A 26,133-nucleotide genomic window follows, 5' to 3' on the forward strand; every position below is an offset into this window, starting at 1 on the left:
GATCTCTTGAATTTATTTCTCCTATCTAACTGAAATCTTTTGACTAACATCTCCCCAGCCCTTCACCCGTCAGCCCCTGGTAAACACCAACCTACTGTACTTCTATGAGATAAACGTTTTAGATTCTACATGTGAGTGAGATCATGTGATATTTGTCTTTGTGTGCCTGGTTTATTTCACTTAGCATGATGTCCCCCAGGTTTATCCATGTTGTGAAAAACGGCAGAATTTTATTCTATTTTTATGGCTGAATACTATCCCATTGTGTATATATGCCACATTTTGTTTATCCATTCATCGGTTGATGGACACTTAGCTTGATTTTATAGGTTGGCTGTTGAGAGTAATGTTGCAATAAACGTGGCCGTGCAGCCCTCTCTTTGACATACTGATTTTCTTTTGTGTATAACCAGTAGTGGGATTACTGAGTCATATGCTTGCTTACTTGTGTGATTTTTCACCTTATCCTTTTTCAGTGTTTTTATTTTCATGTTATTGTTTCTCATCCTCTATGACTTTTAAGATAACACATATTTGCATACCTGCCTTTTGCTATTTTTCTCATTGTTTTAACTGTTTTTCTTTCAGTCTATATCCTGAGACTATACTCATTCTTTCCATTATAATTCTTCTAAATAATTCAATAATCGTTCAACAGTAATTTAATTGAGCCAGGCCTAATTTTACAATCTGAAGGAGGTTAAGTTAGATGTTCATATACAGAAAACATTTTCTATTCTTATCTTTCCTCTCACAAGATTGATATGCATCTAAAATAAATCCTGAGTGACTAGTAATAAGCTGCCTGAAGACAGATAATACTCAATGAAGTTGTAAAAACGAATGAAAAAAGAAGCATCCAACTTATTTACAGGAAAAAGAGTTAACAGTATGAACATATTGTGAAAATAAAAAAATTGTAACATATGCCATTTTACTTACATTTTCATTTATTATTACTGATTCCGGCCAAGGAAAACATGCCTCTGGCCATTTTAAAAGAAGTATTTAAAAATTAGTCCTGGATATGATCAAACATAAGTAGGAAATTTCAGAAAATCGCTCTTTCCTGAATAAATATTGCTTAAGTGATGGAAAATTGTTATATTCTTTTTACTTTTGGTGTTAGAACCTATTCAATATAATCAAAATCAAAATCTAAAACATTTTCAATTTAAGCATAATACAAAGCTCTTATTTGCTTTTCACTTACAATTTTTGCTTTATAAAAATGTTCTGTTTGACCAGGCGTGGTGGCTTATGCCTGTAATTCCAGCCCTTTGGGAGGCTGAGGCAGGTGGATCACCTGAGATCAGAAGTTTGAGATCAGCCTGGCCAATATGATGAAACCCCATCTCTACTAAAAATAACAAAAATTAGTCAGGCAAGATGGGCACACCTGTAGTCTCAGCTACTTGGGAGACTGAGATAGGAGAATCACTCAAACCTGGGAAGTAGAGGTTTCAGTGAGCCAAGATCACACCATCGCACTCCAGGCTGGGTGACAGAGTGAGACTCCATCTCAAAAAGAAAAAAAGAAAAAAAATGCTCTGTTGATATCAAGAACAGTTTAGATTGTGCATAGAAAATAAAAGTCTGATTTAATAAAGTGTACATTACTTCAACTAATTGCTTAATTTCTTATTAAATGAAATTTCAGAATGCCTATGAAATTCTTACATGGCAAGTATACCAAATTTAAAATAAAAATTACTTTATTTAATTTTGAAAATTTCAAGACTGGATGCATTAATGTTTACTTATTTCACTGAAAGTTGTCGTTATGATTTTTGAAATCTTTTGAAAAACTGCAATTTTTTCTTATAAAGATTATTTTTATTTAACAGGAAGAATGCCATATTACTCAAAGTAAATAAACATACTTTAAAAAAATTTTTAAATACATAATTTTTTTCTCCTATTTAATCCTGTTTCAACTGATGCCTTTCTCTTTTCTTTCAACAGGCTGAGTTAAATGATAAAACAGATCCTTTCACTAGGTACAGTACAAAAATTTCATCAAATGTAAGAGAAGAAGTTTTCTCCAAATATATTGGGTGGAGGATTACCAACACTCTTTCCAAACTATTCTTTCCCCAATTTGATGCCTGTGTTCTTCCTTTGAAGAAATCATCAATAAAACAAGATCAAAAGAAATATCCAAATAAAAAGCTGAAGTTCGTGAAAAACAAAGTTCTACATTTTACTGTAAGGTAAAGAGAAGTACTGTTAGTTTTTCTAATATATTATAATTCAAAATCACAGAAATTATAGATAATCATGTGCACATTATTTAACTCAGTTTCTCTTCTTCAACTCAAATTTCGGCTCCATCACCTTTTAGGTAGCCTGTCACTGAGGAAGTTCCTCCCTTCTCAGAAACTCTTTCTTGATGTTTATAATCGGTATTATTACATAATACAAATCAATGTCAATGTAAATCTTGTGTGGGAAATACTGACTTAAGGCAGAAACTAAATCATTAAATATTCAAAATTTTAAGACCCTATATTATGTGTATATACATACATATATGTATACATATTTGATATGTATTTAACATATCTAAGAGTCTTGAATATAGTAAGTCTTCAAAGAATGGCAGTTATGAGGCTAACTAGATTTTATGTTTCAACGCCTCATAAATTTATTTCAAAGGACTCCAGAGAACATTGGACTTAGGAACCATTTATTAAAGTGAATAATTTTCAAATTTATTTATCATTTCTTCAATGGTAGATTTGTTTAAGATTCTTAGGGTCCCTGTTACTATTCTAACATACACAGAATGTTAAGATGTCAAAAGTCACTTTTAGACAGATTTTTAAAATAGATGAAAGATTAGTCCTGATATCACAGGCCTTATTTTACATTGTAGATCTCTCAGTAAAGCTTTAGTCAAGCTGGAAACTTTTTATTTACTCTTTAACCCAAGTCATTTGAAAAGTATATTGTTATTTGTTTTCCAGCTAATTTTAATAGTCACTATAAAGTCAGCTTTCCTTGTATTTTAAATAATTTTTATGTTTGGTGCTCTATTGAGCAATTCATTCCTGATAGACTGTGATCGATTAGTAGATTCCATATTGATTTTCATTTTGCCATTCTGGATTTTTTTGTTGATTTTACCTGCTGATTGTTCTGATTGGCTTTGCCTTTGTGTCTTCTTGCAGTCTAATCTAAAAGCCTTTGTTCCTAGCTTAGAGGAATTTAACCCAGTGAATAAACTTAGCTGGCCTAAATAGTTGCTGAAAATGTATCTGTAAACTTAAACCTAACTGTAAGTTTTATTCAATTCCTGAATATATACTTTCCTATGTGTATATTTTTATTTATTTTTTACTTAAGTCTTATCAGATATTTTAAATGCCTGCGAATATTTAAAAATATGTTGTATTTGCCTCCACAAATGAGAAATAATTTGGATTAATATGTGAAATCGCTTACCCTTTATAATTTGTCACAGTGTATTCCTGTGTTTATAAAGTCTAGTAGGATATGTGACTCTCTTTCCTTTGTAGGATCTTCCCACTTTGTTAAGAAAATCTGTATATATTCTCTTTCATACTTTTTCATAAAAAATGCTCCAAAATTCTGTACATTAAAGGGAGAAAGTTAAAGTCTCTTTTGGTTATAGGCCCTTCTTTCCCTGGTTTAACCCCATCATAGGTAACAACATCAGTAATTGCTGTGTATCCTTTCAAGTTCTATAAAATGTAAATATAATACATTATTAGTATTTTTAATTTTTTCCCCTTCATTTTAACATGAAAGTTAGCATAGTAAACATATTTGGAATCTTGCATTTGTCATTTAGGCTCATTTCAGATAAATTTTCCATTCCAATTCATGAAGAATTTTCTAATTATTATTTTTTAATCAGACAAATTTTCCTTATTGCAGAGCTTAGAACTTGCAGTGAATGCCAAAAACAAAGTCCTCACAGAGTTCCAGCTGAGCAGGGACAGGGGGTAGCTCTCCCTAAAGAGTCCACCCCACATCTGTCCACCAAGTATTTATTGAAAGGGCTTGTATTAACTACAAACATCCACTAGATGGTCATTTGAGGTGGGTTACTGAGGCACCTGTGACCTTGTATACACTCAGACTGCATTCTCAGGAGGCTGTTTTCAGCATTCCTTATCACACCACACACTCCACTCCCTGTTCTGTTTTCAGGGTCAAGGAGTTTCATTCCCATGCACAAATAACATACACACAGTGCCTCAGTATTTTTCCATGCCCCAAACTCAGATGCCTTGTACATAAACTTAAATGTGTTGCTGTGCACCCCCAACATCTCCTGCTTATTTAATTCTCAGAGCATGCTGGTCATCCAATGCAAGGTAAGCTTCTAGTGTTCTTCCCTGATTGTAGATGCACTGGGTGGCAGCACAGAGTCATGTGCAGATGCCTAACAAAAAAGAATAAGTATAGCAGCCATCACCCAAATGTGTATGTTTAACCCAGACAACCAAGTGTTCACGTTTAATCATTAAAAACCTTTCATAATTGCTGAAAGGTACTTGTTTGTAATTGCTGCGACCATTCTTCAAGTCAATTCTTCAATTCACACTGAAAAGTGGAAATTTGAGAAGACAAATGGTCATGATAAGCCCCTTGTAGATGTGCTTTTCTGAATAACTGCAATGTAGAATCTCCCTCCCAGTTCCGGGTTAAATTTACAGGCAGCCACAATTCTGCATGCCATTTTAAAATTATGACATAGGTTATATTTAACTGGGTAACATTTTGATGAAACAAGCACATAGCATATCACCTACTGGAAGAGACTTTAATACTATAAAAGGATAGATTCTGCTCTATATAAAGAATACCTTACAGAAGTGTATAAGGGTGGATAATACAAATCAGGACTGCCTCAGTAACATTATTCTGCAAAAAGAAGATATAGTTGTCGCCACTAATAATGTACTCAGCATGTGAAAGAATTTGTTCAAAAAAGAGATGTACTTATCTCCAAATTTCAGTATGAGCAGGGCTTAAAGCTAGTTTCCATTTTAGTTGTAATATTGGCCGTCAAAGCCCATACTCTGACCAGGTGATAGAACTATTGGAGGGACTCCCAAATCCAATAGTCTGATTTGCAGACATAAGATAACCATGGGGACCCCAATCAAGTAAGGTGCCATTATCATACAGAGGCCCTTTGGATGGCATTGAACTTATGTCGTCAGTCCCTACTCAGATGGCATATGGGAAGATCAGGCACTTGTGTAGCTTCGTTAAAGACCTTAATAAGATTAGTAGTAACAGCAGAAATAAAGGTCAAATTTGCAAGTTTAGCATCCCTTTTGGGCTGATAGTAAAGACACTCCTGAGGAATGAGAGTAACACACTTAGGTGCTATTCCGGAAAACAAAAAGAGGGATAACTAGACAATAAAGTCAAGGAATCATTAGGTTTAATTCATTTCAAATTTCAGTTAAGGGGTAAGACAGGGGCATCTATCGACCTCCTGTCCAAGAAGTGTCATTAGATGACAAAGGCGGGTCAGCATCCCACCATGTAATAGCATTACAAACGGGAATTTAGAACATGACTCCAATAAACATGTTCTTGAACCGATCCCACTTGGCAAAGGACAAGAATTACCAGCCACCCTAACATCCACGTCTATCTTACTTTCTCAGAAGTTTCCCCAATTACTGCCAGATACATAAGAAAGCAGTTCTCTGCAGCTGCATGGCTTCCACGGCAGCAAGCTGGATAGTTTCTTGTTGATCCAATTTCTTTAGCTGTCCTCAAGTAATGTCAGATGGCTTCTGAGTCATCACCTTTATTGCTGGTCGATTCTCCAATGACAAGTTATGTTCTCAAGAAGAGAGCCCTATATTCCCCACTGTTCGTTTATTAAGATATATTTTAAGTGTGGGTTGAGCTCATTTAACAATGAGCTAACTGGTTGAGCTATAGGAAATACCAGTTTTCTGTTGTATGTGTTAAAGTTGCAATGCATGTGTAAGTTGAGCACTAAGATAGTAAGGTCCATTATCAGTTTTTATAGAAGACCTAAAGTTATAATAGATTCAAACAAATGAGCAATTGCATCTTTAGTTCAGAGGGGTAGCATGTATTAAGCTTGTATAAGTGTCCATGGTAACGTGGAGAAAGTTGAAATGTTTGAAAGGTGGATACTGAGTAATGTTAGTTTGCTAGACAGTATTAGGCACCAGACCTCATTGGTTGGCACTAAACTTTAAGGAAAAAGGAGAGTGAGAATGCTGTTGTCAATAAGAACTAGTTTTAATAATTATGTGAACTTGAGCAAGTGGTAAATGAAACTGTTGTTTAAGACGGCAGGCATTCTGATGACAAAAGGCATGAACCGCTTGAGCTTGCAAAAAAGCAGGAAAGTCTGCAAACCACATTTGTGGTCATACCAGAGCATCAGCTTGACCGTTCCCTTTCAATAAAGGACCAGGTAACTTAGAATGAGAGCGAATATGTGTGATGTAAAGATGGTGACAATGGGCACAGAGGAGCTCTTGTGCTGTAAGAAACAAAGCTAGTAGAGATTCAATAGTAATGCCCTTCACATATGCAAGATTTAAATGAGTAATACTATACACCACATAAGCAGAATCACTAACTGTTTTTATGTCTTGGTTAGGAAAACTTTGTAAAGCCAACAGTAGGGTACCTATCTCCACCTGTTGCGTAGTTTTGAAATGTTTCTGGATTTTGAGTTGCCAATTTTACATGGCAACTTGCCACACTATAGCTGTCTTGTCAGTTTTTCTGAACCCTTTGTAAAGACACTAGTGGCATGAAACAAAGGCTCAGAGACAACAATAGATGCAAAGTTAATAGGCATAGATTGTAAAAAGTTTAGGAGCTTAGAGGCTGGTAAATGGAAGCTGATATTACCAATAAAGTCAGCCATCACTACTTGCCAATCAAGATCACAAGCTAAGAGTATAAACTTGTTCCTTCTCTAATGGTAGGAAGCATAGCAGGAGCATATCCTGATAACTGGATGCAACGTTGACATTCCTTTATGAAAAGAGAAGCTATTAAATCTATGGTCTTTTGTATATATTTAGAGGGGTTATGAGACAGGCACATAACATGTAAAATACAGAAATGTCAAAAGATAAAGCCTACCTGTTAAGCTAAAGCATGGAAGGGATAAACATTTTAAGTGATTTTTACCATATTTTGGCCTTTGAAAGTCATTAGAATGTGACTGCAAGTCGCCTGGATAATAAACCTGCATTGATTTAGCTCAAGTGTCTAAAAAAAAAAAAAATTTTTTTTAATGTCCTTAGGTGCTGGCCATTTTCCTGCATTAGTCTTTAGCTGGAATGTTCTTAGAGGTGAGCTTGGAAAGACTGGTTTCTTCCCATTCTCTCCCGGCCCTTAGGCAACCTCTCTTTTTAACAGTCTGCCACCTGTTGCTGCCCTTATACTACAAGTAGCAGCAGGAGGCCAGAAAATGACCAGGTGCTAAAGTGTGGTGAAAGAGCGGAGGCAGGAAGCAAGAGGGTAACAGGCTGGGAGAAGACCACTCCCCTCATCCTTCGGTCTACCTATGCTTGAAGCCAACCCTGGAAGGTAAGGTTCTGAAAATATAGTGGGCTTTTTATTATTTTTACTACCCCCAAGCAGAGAGGCTCAGGGGCGGAGCAGATATGCAGCACAGGGTCTGCTTTGAAGTTTCCAGCCACAGTGTTTTAAACATTGTATAAAGAAAATGAAACAAACATTCCTTACCGCTGTGTCTATCTTCTGAAGATGAGGCAGCTGTCAGAGCTCCTCCACCTCAGCCTAGTTAGCATTTAACATATGGTTATGGGAGAGCACCCCTTACTAGCAGGCTCCTCCCCCAGAGCTCTGTACTCTAGGCTTCTCCACAACCATCTGCCCACCTTAGACTAATAAGGTCAGGGACGCACATAGGCTGTTTCTTAGCCTTTTTCCTAGGGTGCCGGGAACACAAGAAATTGTTAACTGGGACATATGAGGGGTGGCACGGAACAGCAGCAGTAGGAAAAGCAACAGGACAGCAAGCAGCAGACCACTTTCTGGGCACACTTACTAAGGTACGTGACCATAGTGAGGCGGATTCTCAGGACTGGGCTGGAGCTGTTGCAGCCACCTGGGGACTCAGTCTGTGCCTCTTGGTCTCTCCTTCATCATCAAAAACCCAGAAAGGGGCAACTTGCCTAGACTACCAGTGACTAAATGGGCACTCCATGGCATTTTAACAACTCTCCCGCCCCAGGCCTCTGTGGGCAGCAAGAAATCCAAAGCTAGCTGGGATAAAACTCAGGAGGCAGCATGCAACTTTTTCTTTATACTCCAGGGAAACAGAAAAAAGACAAGGCAGAAAGGCCAATGCTGGAAGTAGGAAGTGAGAACTTGCATATTAGGAAGACAATTCTAATCAGTCACTTTCCTTCCCTCCTGGAGGCATTTTCCAGCAGGGAATTTTGTCAAGGAGACACGGCCACGGATCATAGAGATATTTATTGACCGGGGGTCTTATCTAAGAACTATCTTCCAGGTGGCCTCCAATCTCCTTAAGGGAATGGGAGGCGCAGTTGGCGGAATAGGGCCACCAGATGGAGGTCCCTTCAAAGGTGGAGGAAAAGAGGGCAATAGCTTTTCTATAGGGGGAAGAAAAGGCTCCAGTCGGTCTTTATCCTCACTAGAAAAAAATCTCTCCCTTATTCCCCATAGAAGAGGATAAAGTGGGTAGAGAATTCTCTCCCTGTTGTTCTGGTTTCTGTTTCTCCTTCTCCTTTAAATCTCCTGAATTCCCTTCAGGTGGAGAAGATGGGAGGTCTGACTCACCACAATCTGGCAGATAAAGAAAATAAACCACAGAGCATACCAGTGCGCAGGTGGTTAAATAGTAACATTAGTAAAATCACCTTTCTCATATCGTCTTTTCAGGCAGTGACCTACCTGCTCCCATGACTCTAAATCTAAGGTTCCTTGATCAGGAAATCAGGGCATTCCTGCCAATTAAGAGCATAGGCTTGTGTAGAGCTCCGGGCTCTGCAGTGCACTGGATAGCTTTAAGTAGCTGTTGCGCTGTTCTAAAAAAAATACTTCCAGCTCTTCGGTCACTTCTTGACCCATGATAACCTAGCCCCTGATATTTTACGTGTGTGTCCCATCCTGCTGATGGGAGTCAGGACTGTCACTTTCCGGGATTCCCCAAAATTTGATGAGCTCATCACCTTCATGTGTAAATTCAAGGTGATTACATTGGGGGCACCAGTTGGAGAGCTTATAGCTTGCAGTGAACGCAAAGAATGAAGTACTCAGACAATTCCAGCTGAGCAGGGATAGTGGGTAGCTCTTCCAAAATTCCACCCCAACATCTATCCACCATGTATTTATTGAAAGGGCCTGTATTAACTACAAACATCCACTAGATGGTCATTTGAGGTGGGTTACTGAGGCACCTGTGACCTTGTGCACACTCAAACTGCATTCTCAGGAGGCTGTTTTCAGCATTCTTTATCATACCACACACTCCACTCTCCTGTTTTCAGGGTCAAGGAGTTTCATTCCTTTGCACAAATAGTATAAACATTGCCTCAGTATTTTTCCAAGCTCAACTCAAATGCTATGTACATAAGCTTGAATATGTTGCCATGTGTTCCCCACACTTATTATGAATGTATCATAATTTATTTAAGCAGTTTTCTATTGGGTGGCAATTGGGTTGTTTTAGATTTCTTGTGTACTAGAAACAATGCCACAAAGAGTAACCATGTACATATGTCTTTTAACACACGTGGAAGAATACCTACCTGTAGGATAAATTCTCAGAAGTGTAATTTCTGGGTCAAAGAGTGTATGCCTTTGTAATGTTATTATGTATTTCCCAATGCCTTGCAGAGGAGTAGTGCAAATTTATATCCCCACCGGCAATATGTAAGAGTGCCTGTTCTTCTTTAGTCTTCCCAATGAGGGTGTTAGACATTTGGGTTTCTAAATATAGTGTCATTTTTAGCATTTAATTTTCTTAAGTAGTTTGGACACCTTTTATATGTTAATAGAGCCTTTTGGTTTTTCTTTATTTGGAAATTATTTCTTTTGCCCATTTTTATTGGATTTTTGTCTATACAAAAACTCAGGACTATATTAGTCTATGTGACGCTCTGTCTATGGTAAGAGCTACCAATATTTATTTTTTCTTATAATTTTTTTATCTTTTAATTTTGATTATAGCATTTTTTGGCCATATAGTCATTATAGTCATTTTTCTATGTTTTATAGAATGTATTTGTTACTTTTCCTCTGTCGTTTATGGATTTTTTTTGTTCCATTTAGGAAAACAGTTTTCACCCTAAGTTTAAAAGTGACAAAATTTCACAAAATGTGAAAAACATTATCTTTTACTATTATTAAGGATTCATTATGTACATTGTAAGTACTGGTCCATTTGACTTTTTTTTTTTTTTTTTTGGTGTATGGTGTGAGGTATAGTTCCATCTGCCTATTCTCTTGTCCCAAAAATATTTATTGAGTCATCCATCTCCCTTTAACACTTTTCCTGATTTTAATTGCCAACATTTTCAAATACTAAATTCCCATTTATTTTGTGTTTACTTCTGAATTTTTGATTCTAGTCCTTTATTCTAAGCTGTTCTAACCATGAGCCTGTATTTGGGCTGTATAATGTATTTTAATATGTAGTTTTAATGATTTTCTTGTATATTTAATAGGGCTAGTTCTATATTGCTAGTTCTTTTCATTTTTTTCCTAGCTAATTTTTTCATTCATTTTTATATTAAATTTAGAATTAGTTTGTCTAATTCTAACAACCTAGTTGAATATTTACTCACATCACTTAAAACATTTACATTCATTTTAGAAAAATTAACACTCCAAGATGTTGAGATATAACATCTCTAACAATATAACATGTATTTCCATTTATTTAATATTTCTTTTGAGTTCTTCAGTAGTGTTAAAATATTTTCATATATGCCTTGCATTTTTCTTATGGTTATTTGTAGGTACTTTATCTGTTTTGTAGCTAATGCAAATTAATTTTTTTCTCCAAATGTAGCTTTCTCCAAATGTAGGTTTCCCTTTTATATTTTCAAAACTTTTGCTTTCTGTGGATTAATTTTGTACTCTACTAACTTGGTTAATTCACTTATTGAATTTAAGTTTTCTAAATTCACAATTCTGTCAGGTATAAATAATTTATTTTCTCCTTCCTGATTTTTATACTTAAACTTTTTTTCTTTTATGTATTTTATTGGCTGAGTATACCTAGTAAAATATTGAATAAAAATAGTGAGGATTGACACTTTCTTTTTCTTTTCTTATTGTTATGAAGAAAACTTCTAGTGTTTTCCAGTTAATCATGATGCTGGCTTTGGGAATAAGAAAGATGCATTTTCTTATGTTCATTGAGCAATTTTTATAAAAAACTGAGCTATCTAGAAGAAACTCATTTTAGATTTAAAGACACATAGGCTATAATTGAAGGATGGAAAATAACATTTCATGCAAATGCTAACCAAAAAAAGCAGGGGTGGCTATATTTACATCAGATAAAATGGATGTTGAGTCAAAAACTGTTGCAAAAAACAGAGGTTATTACATAGTGATAAAAGGATTAACCAACCAGAAATATGTAACAATTATAAATATATATCTACCCAACATAAGAGCATCTAAATATGTAAATCAAATATTGACAGAATTGGAGAAATAGAAATACAGAATAGTAGACGACATCAATAACCAACATTCAAATAATGGATAGAACAAGCAGATAAAAGAACAATAAGCAAATACTGAACTTCAGCAACACTATAGACCAAATGAACCTAATGGATATAAAAGACATTCTATCCAACAACCTCAGAATACACACTCATCTCACATGCCATAGAACTTTCTCCAGCATAGATCACGTTAGGGCACAAGCACGTCTTAACAAATTCAAAAAGATGGGAATTATATCCAGTTTCTCTTCCAATCACAATAGATGAAACTAGAAATCAATAGCAGAACTAAACTAAAAAATCACAAATATGTAGAAATTCTCCATTTTTCTTTCTTTCTCTCTCTCTTTTTTCCTCTCTCGCTTTTTTTTTCTTTGACAGAGTCTTGCTCTGTCGCTCAGACTAGAGTGCAGTAGCATGGTCTGCGTTCATTGCAACCTCTGTCTCTTAAGTTCAAGCAATTCTCCTGCCTCAGCCTCCTGAGTAGCTGGCTGGGACTATAGGCAGGCTCCACCATGTCCAGCTAATTTTTGTATTTTCAGTAGAGATGGAGTTACACCATATTGGCCAGGCTGGTCTCAGACTCCTGACCTCATGATCTGCCTATCTCAGCTTCTCAAAGTGCTGGTATTACAGGCATGAGCCACCACACCTGGCCTCCTGCCCTATTTTATTTTTTTGGACAGGGTCCTTCTCTTTCACCCAGGCTGGAGTACAATGATGCAAGCATGGCTCACTGCAGCTTTGACCTTTTGGTCTCAAGCAGTATTCCCACCTCAATTTCCTGAGTAGCTGGGACCACAGGTGCATGATACCACACTCAGCTAGGTTTTTAAAAAATTTATTTTTGTAGAGACAGGGCCTTGCTATGTTGCCCAGGCTTTTCTCAAACTCATGGGCTCAAGCAATCCTCTGGCTTTGACCTCTCAAACTGCTTGGGATTATGAGCATGATTCACAATGCCAGGTCTTTATGTAGAAATTAAACAATACACTTTTGAGCATCCCTTGTTTCAAAGAATAAATTTTTAAAAATTAGGCAATGTCTTGAGTAAAATGGAAATGAAAACACAACATACTAAAACTTTTGGATGCAGCAAAAGCAGTACTAAGAGGGGCATTTATTTTTGATAAATACCTTTAAAAAATCTCAAACAGTCTAAATTTACATCCCAAGATCCTAGAAAAAGAAGAAAAGGTTAAGCTCAAAATTAGCAGAAGAAAGAAATAACAAGATTAGAGCAGAAATAAAGGAAATAGACAATTTTAAAAACAAAGAAAAAGTCAAGTTAGTTTTTTGAACAGGTAAAATTGTTAAGCCTCTTGGTATACTAAGAAAAAAGAAGATGCAAATCAGAAGTGAAAGAAGAAACATTACAGTTGATCCCACAAAAATATAAGGATCTTAAGAGACAGCTATGAAGAATTACATGCCAAGAAACTGGAAAAACCAGAAGAAATGGATACATTTCTAGAAACATAAAACTTACCAAGACTAAATCATATAGTAATACAAAGTCTGAATACACTTATAACTACTATGGAGATTGAATCAGTAAATAAAAATCCTCCCTGTGATGAAAAGCCCTTGCTCAGTGGCTTCACTGGTGAATTATACTAAACATCTGAAAAATTAAAGACAAACTTTCTCAAGCTCCTCCAAAAACTGATGAGGAGGGAAAGCTTCCAAACTAGTTTAAGAGACCAGGTTTATCCTGATACCAAAGCCAGATAAAAACACCAGAAGAAAAGTATACATCAGTAACCTTGGTGAATATAGATGTAAAAATCCTCAACAAAACACTAACAGAATACAGAAGCATCTTGAAATAATCATACATCGTGACTAAAGGGGTTTTATCCCTGGGATGCAAGGATGACTCAACATACAATATTCAATTAATGTTATATGCCACATTTACAGAATGAAAAATAAAAATTACATGATAATCTCAATAGATGATGAAAAAGTATTTAACAATATTCAATACCATTTTATGATGAAAACTGTCAACCAATTTAGAAATAAAAGGAACATACTTCAGCATAATAATGGCCATATATGTAAAGTCCACAGCTAACATCATACTCAATAGTGAAAAACTGAATGTTTTCCCCCTAAGATCGGGAATAATACAAGGATTCCATTCTTGCTCTTTCTACTCAAAATAAGTTCTATCTTGAATAATTAGACAAGAATAAACTAAAGGTCTCTATATCAGAAAGTAAGAAGTAAAACTCCCTGTTGTCAGGTAATATGACCTTATGTATATGTAACCCTAGAGACTCCACCAAAAACCTGTAAGAAGTAATAAATGAATTCAGTAGAGTTGCAGGATACAGAATCAACAAATAAAATCAGTTACATTTCTGTACACTAACAGTGAACTATATGATAAATTAGGAAAACAGTTACATTTACAATAATATGAAAAAGAATAAAACACTTAGGAATAAACTTAGATAAGGATGTAAAAGACTTCTAGATTGAAAACTACAAAATCTTGGTGAAATAAGACAGAAATGAATGGCATTTTGTATTCATGTGATGAAAGAATTAATATTGCTAAAATGTTCACAGGATCAATGCAATGAAAATCACAATGGTATTTTCTAAACAAATAATTCTAAAATGCATATGGGAATATAAAAGATCACAAATAGCCAAATCAATCTTGAGAAGGAAGAATAAAACTATAGGCATCACACTTTCTGGTTTCAAAATATATTACAAAGCTAGAGTAATTCAAACAGTATTGTATTAGTGTAAACACAGACATATAGACTAATGGAACAGAAGAGAGAGCCCAGAAATAAATTCATGGATGTATGGTAAATTGACCATTGACAAGCTTACCAAGAACACATAACAGGGAAAGAAGTATCTCTTCAATCAATGGTACTAGGAAAGCTGGATATCCACATGTGTTGAACTCTCACATCAACCACAAAAAGCAGATCAAAATCGATTAAAGACTTAAATGTAAGACATGAAACTATAAAAGTCCTAGAATGGAGTGTAGGAGGCAAACTTCTTGACATTAGTCTTTACAATGTTTTCTTGAATATGACACCAAAAGTACCTGTGACAAAAACAAAAATAAGCAAATTAGACTACATCAAACTAAAAATCTCATGCAAAGTAAAATAAACAATCAACAAAGTTAAAAGTCATCCTACAGATTGGGAGAAAATATTTGCAAACCATATATATCACAAGGGTTAATTTTCAAAAATATAAGGAATTCGGCCGGGCGCGGTGGCTCAAGCCTGTAATCCCAGCACTTTGGGAGGCCGAGGCGGGTGGATCACGAGGTCCAGAGATTGAGACCATCCTGGTCAACAAGGTGAAACCACGTCTCTACTAAAAATACAAAAAAAATTAGCTGGGCACGGTGGCGTGTGCCTGTAGTCCCAGCTACTCGGGAGGCTGAGGCAGGAGAATTGCCTGAACCCAGGAGGCGGAGGTTGCGGTGAGCCGAGATCACGCCATTGCACTCTAGCCTGGGTAACAAGAGCGAAACTCCGTCTCAAAAAATAAAAATAAAAAAAAAATAAGGAATTCTTTCAACTCCATAGCCAAAAACTCTCAGGTCTACTAAAAATAGGTTAAAAACTTGAATAGACATTTTTCTAAAGAAGACATACAATTGGCAATAAGTATATACAACAACGTTAAATGTTAATAATCATCAGGGTATTCCATGTGAGAGAGAGGCCACTTGAAGAGAAAGACCATATAGAAAAGAATCAGTGCCACACCTAGGCAGCCCACAACAAGCCCTTAGACATAGTAGGAAGCCATCTTGGACCATATATCCCAGCCTAACTGTTAGCTTAAGGCACCTACATGAATGAGATCAGCCAATACTGTATAGTGTGTAGATTAGCAGTCCCCAGTGAGCCCTACCCAAATTCCTAACCCACAGAATGGAACAGCAGATCATTATTGTTTTAAGTCACTAGATTTTGGGACAGCTTCTCAAGCAGCAATACAGGATGAAACAAAACTCTTCTTATTATATAATAGTCTGATAGTGTCCTGTTAGATCCTCTTGTGAATGATTGATGTATAAATTTTTCATCAGTAGTCTTAAGTGAGATAGGTTTATAATTGTGTATGTCTCTTGCACAGTCTTTGCCAAGTTTGGGTATCATTGTTATTCTTTGGAAGGTTTGTTTTTTTCTGTGTTCTAAAATAATTTCAGAAGTTCAGAATGATCTACTCTTTCAAGCTATGGTATCATCCTCCTTTTTAAATTTTTATTATGAATACATACTAGCTGTACATATTTATGGAGTACATGTGATATTTTAAAACAAGCATACAATGTGTAATGATTAAATCAGAGTAATTAGGCTGTCACCCTAATAATTTGTCATTTCTTTGTGTTACTTTCCAATTCCACTCTTTTATTTTGAAATATACAATAAATTATTAAATATAGTTGCCTTATTGTGCTACTGAACATCAGATCTTACTCCTTCTCTCTATATATATACATTATATATTTTATATATATATATATAAAACCATTAACCATCTTCTCTTTATCCCTCCCTCCTCATTACTCCCCCTGACCTCTGGTAGCCACCATTCTATTCTCCATCTCCATGAATTCAGTATTTATTTACCTTCCAAATATGAGTAAGAACATGTAGTAATTGTCTTTCTGGCCTGGCTTATTTAACTTAACATGATATCCTCCTGTTCCCTCCAGGTTATTGCAAATGACAGGATTTCATTCATTTTTATAGCTGAATAATATTATATTGTATATATATATATATATATATATATATCACATTTTCTATATTTGTTCATCTATTCATAAATATTTGGATTGATTTCAAATCTTGGCTATTGTAATAGTGCTGTGATAGACATGGGAGTTGAACATTCCTTTGACGTACTGATTTCCTTTCTTTTGGGTGTATACCCAATAGTGGGATTGATGAAACATACAGCAGTTTTGTTTTTGGTTTTTTGAAGAATCTCCATACTGTTCCACATAGTGGCTGTACTAATTTATATTCCTTCCAACAATGTATGAGTGTTTCCCTTTCTCCACATCTTCACCAGCATTCATTATTGCCTGTCATTTGAATAAAAGCCATTTTAAGTAGGATGAGATGATAACTCATTGTCATTTTAATTTTAATTTCTCTGATGATTAGTGATGTTGAACATTAATCATCAGTACCTTATGCCTCTAAGAGCAGTTCTTTGTCAAATTTTACTTTTTTCTATGTCTATTGACAAGATTAATATTTAGCCCAAATGTACATGTAAGGCTACATTTGATTTTGATTGTTGGAAGCCCTGCCTTAAAATCATCTAGAATATCATCCTGAATATCAGTCTATTTTCATCTTTCTCTTTCTTAAGTCAGTTTTAACAAATGTTATTTTCTTTGAATATGATTTATTTCATTCCATTTTCAGAATTTATTTGACCATAATTGAACAAAGTAGTCCACTGTTATCCTGTAATTCTTTGTTTCTGTATTATTTTGCCCTTAATGAATTCTTATTTTGTGTATTTAAATTTTGTTATTTTGATTCACCTTAATTAGTTTAGCTAGATGCTAGATCTATTTTATTTTTCAATGAACCAGTTTCTGGATTTTAACTCATATATTTTTGTGCTCATCTATATGAGTTTGTTACTTCTTTTGTCTAGTTTGTGGTTCTTTTTCTAATTTCTTGAAGAAGGTGCTAAATCATGTGGGAAATTTTCTTCCTTGGCATTTGTCTAAATCTTTATTTAAGTTTCAAAATCATATGAGTATTGCTACCAAAAGGCACAATTTATTGCAGTTGTAATAATTGAGTGCAGCAAGGCTGGTGGGCAGGATTTCCTTTTGTAAACAAATAGTCAACAGAAAAATGCTTGAGTTTTGAAATAGTTTTAAAGATTTTTCTCAAGAATTCTAGAATGAGTCAGGAAGATATATAATAGATTTGGGGTTAAAGATCACCCAGCCTTGTCTTCATACTCTTGTATGCAGAAATAAATATTGTAAAAATACTTCAGTGTATTTCATACATTTTTGTTAAATCATAACACAGGCAAGATGAAATGAAAATGGCAGTTCTAAGTGGCCTGGGTATTGGAATTTAGAGTCCCCAGATGTATTCTGTATATTCTGAAGGGCAGACATGGAAGAATAATTCAGCCGGAGCCACAGAGAAGACATTAAAGTGTACTTTGGTTTTGTGCCATGAACAGTTCAAGAAAGAGATAGCAATAAATAAACTGGAAAAATAGGAAAAAAAACTATGTTAACAAAAGTAGATTAAGAAAAAGCAAGGCAAAGTGTATATAGATGATGACAAAAAGCAGATGGAAGTCAATAGTGCCTGCTGGGACACAAGAGATGAAAGAAAGAGGAGAGAGAGAGTAGACATATAGGAAATGTGTGAAAAAATAGAAAATGGAGAAATAAAAGCAAGCAGAAATAAAGATGAAAGAGAACAAAGAAAAGAGAAAATATATGAGGGGAGAGACACACTGAGGATGAAAGGTACAAATAAAAAGTATGTGCACAGGATTTGGGAGAAGGGAAAGACAATATGCAAAGTCAGAGAAGAGTGAAACAAAAAAGGAACAGGTGGGGTTAAAACCCAAAAAGTCCTGTAGGCTTTGAGGGATTAGTAAATTAAACTTCTTTTACAGAGCCTGCAGTTCATTAAATAAATGGCAATCATACTTCACTGGCCTTAGAAAAAATGCTATGTGCTCATCCAGTTTTTCACAGTTCATTGCAGATTCTAGCAATTAAATTTAGAATGTCTCCTCCCCAAATGAGAATGCCTCAGCAGCACAGCAACCTGAGACTTCCCCTAGCAAGAGTACCTCAGTGTTGTTTCATAGAACGGCATTCTCATTGCACCATCCACATAGTTTATGTGACTGTCACTCCCTGGAGTTATGCATACTGTCAGCTCCAGTTAGGGCCTAATCTCTGGGTAAAACAGGGGTGAGTGGAATGGAGCTACAGTTTGATGACATCAAGATAAAACCTAGGTCAGGCCTGACTAAACAGTCTTTCCTTTCTTATTGGGAGTATGGATTATACCTCCTTTTTTATAGGTGTTAAAAAGCAAATTTAAATCTAAGCTATGCAGTGAAGAAATCTCTCTGGTTGACTAAACATTAACTTAGGGAAACTGTATTTCATCCTTTTGCTTGACTCTCCATCTAATCAACAGTGCCATAGCTAGCTCCTTTTATTAGTTCTTCTCCTCCAGCTTCCAGGCCCCTAAATCAGAATTAATAGAGTGAATCAACACCTGAGCATGCTGAAGCCCCACAGGTACAAATACAAAGACATAATTTAAATCATACAGTTCTTTTTCATCCCTGAAAGGTCTTTATTCATAGTGCCACAACACGGATCCCTTATTTAGTATGCCTAGATATCTCCATTTTGTGTTTTCAACAAGTGGAAATGTGACAGACAGCAAGAAGGCCAACATATAGAAGATGGGGCACATTTAAAAGGGAGGTGGACAGGAAAATTAAGACAACATTTCTTTATTGTCTGGGAGCACTAGAACATGCTTATTTCCATTTGAAAATCTGAAAATTTTCTAGAAAGGAGAAGATGAGAACTGCCTTATTAATGAAATATCTGCTACATCTTATGATCTGTAATTTTTCCAAAAAAAGTTCCTTGTGTTTTTAGCCTATAGATTATTTAAAAAAATAATTTTGTCTTTAATATGTTTATAAACATTATTTTTCTCTGAATGGCTTGCAGGTTTGGCTTTTTTTCCTTACATAATTTTTCAAAAGAAAATTGATCATTTTGCTTTTGTATGTTGAAATTTTTTCACTTTAAGTTAGTGGAAGATGTTGGATGCATGCTCTTTTTGCCCCTCAGCATTTTTTTAAAAATATGAAAACATCATTATGGTTCTTTATTATAAAAGTTGTCAAAAAAACTCAGATATATAATAATTCTTCTTCAAAGCATAGTATTTCTCTCTTCTCTATTTGTCAGTAAAACTATCTCAAGTTTACCATAAGGCTGAGAATTTAGAACTACGAAGATCAAATTTTAAAAAACTAATTCCCACATCTAGACTTTCTTCTGAGGATTCTCTTAAGCGTATTTTCTAAGCTTATGCCTCAAATCTCTAAGATCTCATAAACAACTAATTATTTGCACATATATAAAGACTAGGAGAAAATTAACAAAACCTTAATGCTTAGTTTGTTCAAATTTTTATGTTAAAGACTATTCATTATACTAGCACCTGGAAGAGAGCCCAGGTAGTGCTAGTAAAAATGAACTGAGAACACTTGTTGTCATTTAGGCAGAAGATTTTACACAGCTGACTTTACAGGATGGCCATACCCAAGGCTAGTGCTCCTCCTCTGAAGCTTCCTTTATAAAAGGAGCTGGTGCCATGGTAGTAGAGGTAAGCTGAGCTAACATTTACTGAATGGTGGAGAGGCGGAAAAGGTAAACGCTATAATGCACCATTAAATAAATAGGTTAAGAATAGGCTTTATTGGAGAGTCTTAGAAGTCAACCATTAGCAGAAAAAAGTACATGGTTTCCATTTCTAATTATCCCATTGATTAGGGGAGCTGGAGTCTGGGGAAGCATTTGGACATTCATTGGGTTTGTATTTTAAGTGTGCCTGACTGCTGCTCTACCTTCTTATAAGAGTGTAAACTCCTTTTCGGTGGAGAAATAAATGTTTGGGGTTCAGTTATCAAACCATCATATTTCAGTTAGCTACCATCTAAGGGAGGGGATAATGGGAATGCCAGCTGCCCAGAACTTGGAGGCCTTAAGTGGAGCTCTTAATGGTTGTAAATAAAGCACTGAATCATTGGGAAGCTGAGTTTAGGAGAAGAAACTCCACAAAAATGGGAGATTCTTAAGACCCTCAGTTCTAGCCAGTACAGTGCCAGGCAATGCAAGATGATCAATTTTGTTTGCTACCCGACATGAGTGCATTTTATAAGCAAGGCACTATGTGAAGCCCTACCCTTATGTGGATATTGAGCTTTGCAGAGGTTAATTAGTCCAAGGATTTGCAACTCTAAGTTAAGAAGTTTGAATTTAAACAAAGGCGTTCTGACCCTTGAGTTCACTGTGCTGTTTTCTTCTCCCTCATATGAACTTTATCTGATAGCTAAGCCTTGAGTAATTGTTTAAAAACATGTTCAAAGAGAATTTTTTTAAAACTCTACCTCAGGATTTTTAGAACTTGATTCTCATGAGAAGATTTATTTCTTCTAGGCCTTGGACCTCTCCAGTTAATTTTAAGAAATTTATGACAAAGAAGGGTAACTTTCTAGTAAGTATGATTTTGGCTAAAGCCAAAATGGAGATATATGTACATATATGGAAAGTTTAAACAGAGGAGGGCCCCCAAAATAGACTTGGCCTCTTATTTAATATTGTCTGGGCTTGACTGTGCCCCTAGAATTCCTAAGTAAAATGCCTTAAACCTACCTGTCTTGTTCTGTTTCATGAGGTAAAAAAATGTGATAAGTCTGGGCCTCCTTCACACTGTATCAAATATGCTTATTTTATAGTTTTTTTCTAATTGATTTAGAGTAAGTTACTTAACTTCTCTGAGCCTTAGGCTTCTAATCTTTAAAAATTAAAGGGCTGTACATTTCTCTAAGGTTTGTCCCGAGGATACAGAGAAAGAAGGTAGATACAGAGTCTGGACATGTCAGTTACTTATCCTTTTGTTCTATAATTTACTAGATGTTCTAAAATATTTATTTTCTTTAGAATATAATATTTAATTCTTACCTTACTAAGATTATGATAAATGATAATCGGAAGGTTTACATTTTTGTGCTTTTTTTAAGTGATAAATTGCTGCTAGCCTCTTTTCAAGGGAACATACGGTTTCATGATGATTTCCTTTTCAGTTATGTTTTGTTTCCCTTCCTGCTTTTCTTTATTTAATTTAAAAGTAATTCGTATCTGGTTTTGACTATGTCAGACATGTATTTCAGGGGTATGGTGATAAGATATAGTATGAAGCAGAATGTTGATAGCATTGCTGGTCACAGTTGTTAGCTGCAGAGAGATAAGGAACATTGAAAGGTTTTTCAGAGATGGACTTCTGTTTATTGAGCCTTTGTGAAATACTTGAGTTAAATAAATGGGTTGGATCATTGGCTTAGATCAGTTACTTAAAGTGTTAAAATGCCCAGAGATTGGGAGTGCAGATATGTCTTTGGCATACTGATTTTATTTCTTCTGGAGATATACTCAAAATATTAGGTTGATGCAAACGTAGCTGGGGTTTTTTTCAGTTTTTTAAGTATTGCAAAAATTATAATTACTTGTATGCCAACTTAATACATTGCTATATCACATGGTAGTTCTATTTTTAATTTATTGAGGAACTTTCATATTATTTTTCATAATAGACATACCAAGTTACATTTTCACTAATAATGTATAAGCATTCCCTTTTCTCCATATCTCCATCAACACTTATCTTTTGTTTAGCAATGTAATTCCACTTACTTATTTTTGGTTTTGTTGACATCAAAGTGCTATTGGAAACTTAGAGGTGGAATCCAACTGCTAATAACAGAACTATGCTTCATACATCCATTTGCAATATATAACTCAATTTATCTGCAAACTTTCCTTGGAGATATATCAATTTCCATCTGTCTGTTACATCTTCTCTCCTTTTCTGTCTTTCCATTGGTGAAACAGAACCTTGGTCTGAGCAGGAATTGTATGTGTCATCAATGGGGCAATAACTTTAGCTGCCACTTTCACTGCAGTAGCTTTATGCTTATGAGTGTCTAGCTTCAATACAATCATCAACCCTGGGACTTCTCCATTCACAGTAATATGATGTGATACAGAATCATAAAAATAACACAGATATTAAAATGATCTTGGTAAGATTTAAAAGCATTCTGTATTTCAAATACAGATCAACAAGATGTACATGTTTTTGTTTTATGTTTTGTTTTTTATGTGCTCTTTGCTCTTTCAAAGAAAAGGGCATTGTTGAGCTTGTGATGAAATATTTTTACAGTAGTTGATAAACATGCATTAACTGCTTAATTAGAATGCAAACTCTCTGAAGCCTTAGTATCCAGGGCAGATGCTTTCAGATTTCTGTCCACCTGTCAGGAAAATTGATGTTTCCAATCAACCCAGCCTTCTAATAGTGGTCTCTTGCTATGGATTTAAGTGTAAGCAAGGAACAGACCTCCTAATAGAGGTTGTGTGTTCCTTCAATAAACATTAATTGAACACTTCTGTGTCAAGGCATTGTGGTAGGCCCTAGGAATATAAAGAAAAATAAACTGCATGCAACAGCATGATTAATGGATTCTTGTCTAGAACTACTGCTTGTGTTTCTAGCATGTTGGTTGTCCACCAAAAGTTATTTGGAACTTTGCACCTGAATAGTTTACTTTTCCATAAACTTATTTATTGAATAACTATTTATTGAATGCCTAGTGTGAGCCCGATACTATGAAAGAAAATAGTCTCATATATAATAATAATAATAATACTTCTTTCCCAATGGAATTTTCAATGAACTGTAGGAGATAGATATTAATTAAAATCACACATGTACATCTAAAATTATGCAAAAAATGTATTAAATCTCTGTCATGATGAGTGTGATGGAGAACTACATTATATTATAAATAGTGATGTGTCCTGAGGGAGAGGTACATGATGAATGAAGGCATGTTCTGGTAGGGAGGGCTCAGGGAAGGGAGGCTTTATGCAAACAGAAGGGACAGGATGTGCAAGTTCTATGGTGAAAAGGAACATGGAGCATTTAAGGAATTAAAAACCAGTGATATGGCTGAGTCATCAAGACCACAGAGGGAGAGGGGACTAGGATTTTCCATTTTATCTTAGGAACCACAGTAACCATTAAATGTATTTTATGTGGTAGAGTGAGAAGTGGAAGGTAATCAGTATGTGTTTGTGTTTGAGGTTGTGACATAATTAGAGATGTGAAGTACTGTAACTAAGTGACTTTGGTAAGTTAACTTCTCTAAACCTAAATGTCTTCATTTATAAAGTGATATAATGACATCTTTGCTGTTGGGTGCTTATGACAAATTAGGTAGTCAAGTAAATATGTTTATTACAGTACATGGCAAAAAGTAAGCACAAAAAGTTTATTATTATATAAATAAATATATAAAATAATCTATAAATATATTCCAATATATTAGTATAGTATTTTAAGTTGCTATAATAATTGTTATTTAATAATATATCACCATTTTTATTTTTTACTATTTTAAATTATATGTTGAATTCTGGGATAAGTGTACAGAACAGAACATGCAGGCTTGTTATACTGGTATACATGTGCCATAGTGGTTTGCTGCACCCATCAAACTGTCATCTACATTGGGTATTTCTCCTCCTTGCTTCCCACCCCCCGACAGGCCCCAGTGTGTGATGTTTCCCTCCCTGTGTCCATAGGTTCTCAGTGTTCAACTCCCACTTATGAGTGAGAACATATGGTGTTTGGTTTTCTGTTCCTGTGACAGTTTGCTGAGAATGATGGTTTCTAGCTTTATCCATGTCCCTGCAAAGGACCTGAACTCATCTGTTTTTATGACTGCATAGTATTCCATTGAGTATATGTGCCACATTTTCTTTATCCAGTCTATCATTGATGGGCATTTGGGTTGGTTACAAGTCTTTGCTCTTGTTACTGGTGCTACAGTAAACATATGTGTGTATGTGTCTTTATAGTGGAATGATTTTATAATTCTTTGGGTATATACCCAGTAATGGAATTGCTGGGTAAAAATGGTGTTTCTGGTTTTAGATCCTTGAGGAATCATCACACTGTCTTCCACAATGGTTGAACTAATTTACATTCCCACTAACAGTGTAAAAGCGTTCCTATTTCTCTACATCCTCTCCAGCATCTGTTGTTTCCTGATTTTTTTAATGATCGTCATTCTAACTGGTGGGAGATGGTATCTCTCCGTGGTTTTGATTTGCATTTCTCTATGACAAGTGATGATGAGCTTTTTCTTCATAAGTTTGTTGGTTGCATAAATGCCTTCTTTTGAGAAGTATCTGTTCATATCCTTTGCCCACTTTTTGATGGGGGTGTTTGTTTTTTACTCGTACATTTGTTTTATTACTGCGATTATTGGCTTTGTTAGGTGGGGAGAACATGAAAGATGCCAATCAATCTAGCATGCACTAGATTAGTGGCAATAGAAATGGAAAGGAGGTGAATGAATTGTGTAATATTTAGAATAAAGAGCAATAGCATTTAGTGATCATTAACTATGAAAGGGTGGCAGGAAATAAGGAGATGAAAGTATCCAAGATGCTTCTTTTTTTTATCCAGGCTGAGCAACTGATTGAATAGTTGTGCCATTCACTAAGACACAGAATGATGGAAAAGGACAAGGCAGTTTTGGGGGTAGGAAAAGATTGTGGGTTTGGCATTGGACATGTTGAATTTGTGGTACTGCTCTTGAGTTCTTTCAGTGGAGATATTCAGTAGGCAGTGAATTTCACAGTTTCATAGTTCAGGAGAGAAGTCTGGGCTGTGAGTCATTTGAATAAATATGATGATTAAAGTCATGGGCACAAGCAACATTTCCTTGGGAAGAAACACAGAGTAAGATGAGAAACAGGCCTAGGGTAGAATTTTGAGGAATGTCACCATTCAATATATGGAAAAAGGAGAAGGATATAAAGACGAAAACCAAACAAAACCTTAGGAACTATCAGAGAGTTAGAAGAAAATGCAAAAGTGTTTATAAAAATGTAAGAAAAATTTATAAAAGATTGTGATAACCTTAAAATATTGTAATGCTTTAACATTTTTTAAGTGTATGGACATGTTGATTTCAAGGATAGATAAAGACTTTCCTAAAATCTACCCACTCAGATAGTGATAGAATCTTCATCTTTCATTTTATCTGAGCAGTATATTGTGTTCACTGAATGTAGGTGACAACAGGAGTCATTCACATATATGTGTATGATATTTCTAAAGAACTTATAGTAGAAACCTAATGAAATATTTTTTAAAGTTTTTTTTAAGCATTACATGGGAAGGACAGTAATATTATATATGATATATAATATATGTATATTTATGTGTACACAACAGAAATGAATTTATATTCTCTAATAAAACATTTATACATTTCAAAATATCAAGAAATCATGAAGTCAGATTATTACTTAGAAGCAAAATTTAATGGGTTTTCTGGTGAATTCACAAGTTTACAGGTGTTTGTAAAATTTTGCTAGTCTGTTGGAATTTTTTGTTTTGGAGACTTGCTCTTGCTCTATTGCCTAGGCTGTAGTGCAGTGCTACAAACATAACTCAGCACATGAAAACTACTGGGCCCCTGAGATCCTCCTGCCTCGGCCTTTTGAGTA

At 35.2% G+C, this 26,133-nt stretch overlaps 2 protein-coding genes across 16 annotated transcripts in view; one reads left to right on the plus strand and one right to left on the minus strand.

Annotated features, from left to right (window-relative positions):
• Positions 1 to 26,133, plus strand: part of TMEM232 (transmembrane protein 232) — a 332,087-nt gene that overhangs the window by 199,920 nt on the left and 106,034 nt on the right. For 11 of the 15 annotated variants that reach the window (XM_078365853.1, XM_054252071.2, XM_054252070.2 and 8 more), the window contains one exon: positions 1,966 to 2,213. The exons of 2 other annotated variants lie outside the window; for them this stretch is intronic. In XM_078365853.1, the coding sequence (XP_078221979.1) occupies positions 1,966 to 2,213 (248 nt within the window). Of the gene's footprint in view, positions 1 to 1,965; positions 2,214 to 7,387; positions 10,662 to 26,133 lie in introns of those variants that run through there. 2 more of the 15 variants (XR_013532558.1, XM_078365854.1) reach the window with 2 other exon arrangements.
• Positions 12,811 to 26,133, minus strand: part of LOC144581571 (uncharacterized) — a 375,083-nt gene continuing 361,760 nt past the window's right edge. Inside the window, exon 4 of the mRNA XM_078365856.1 lies at positions 12,811 to 14,808. Within this exon, the coding sequence (XP_078221982.1) occupies positions 14,733 to 14,808 (76 nt within the window). The 3' untranslated portion in view covers positions 12,811 to 14,732. The remainder of the gene's footprint in view (positions 14,809 to 26,133) is intronic.

Source organism: Callithrix jacchus, chromosome 2 (assembly GCF_049354715.1).
Source record: "Callithrix jacchus isolate 240 chromosome 2, calJac240_pri, whole genome shotgun sequence".
Lineage (NCBI taxonomy): Eukaryota > Metazoa > Chordata > Mammalia > Primates > Cebidae > Callithrix > Callithrix jacchus.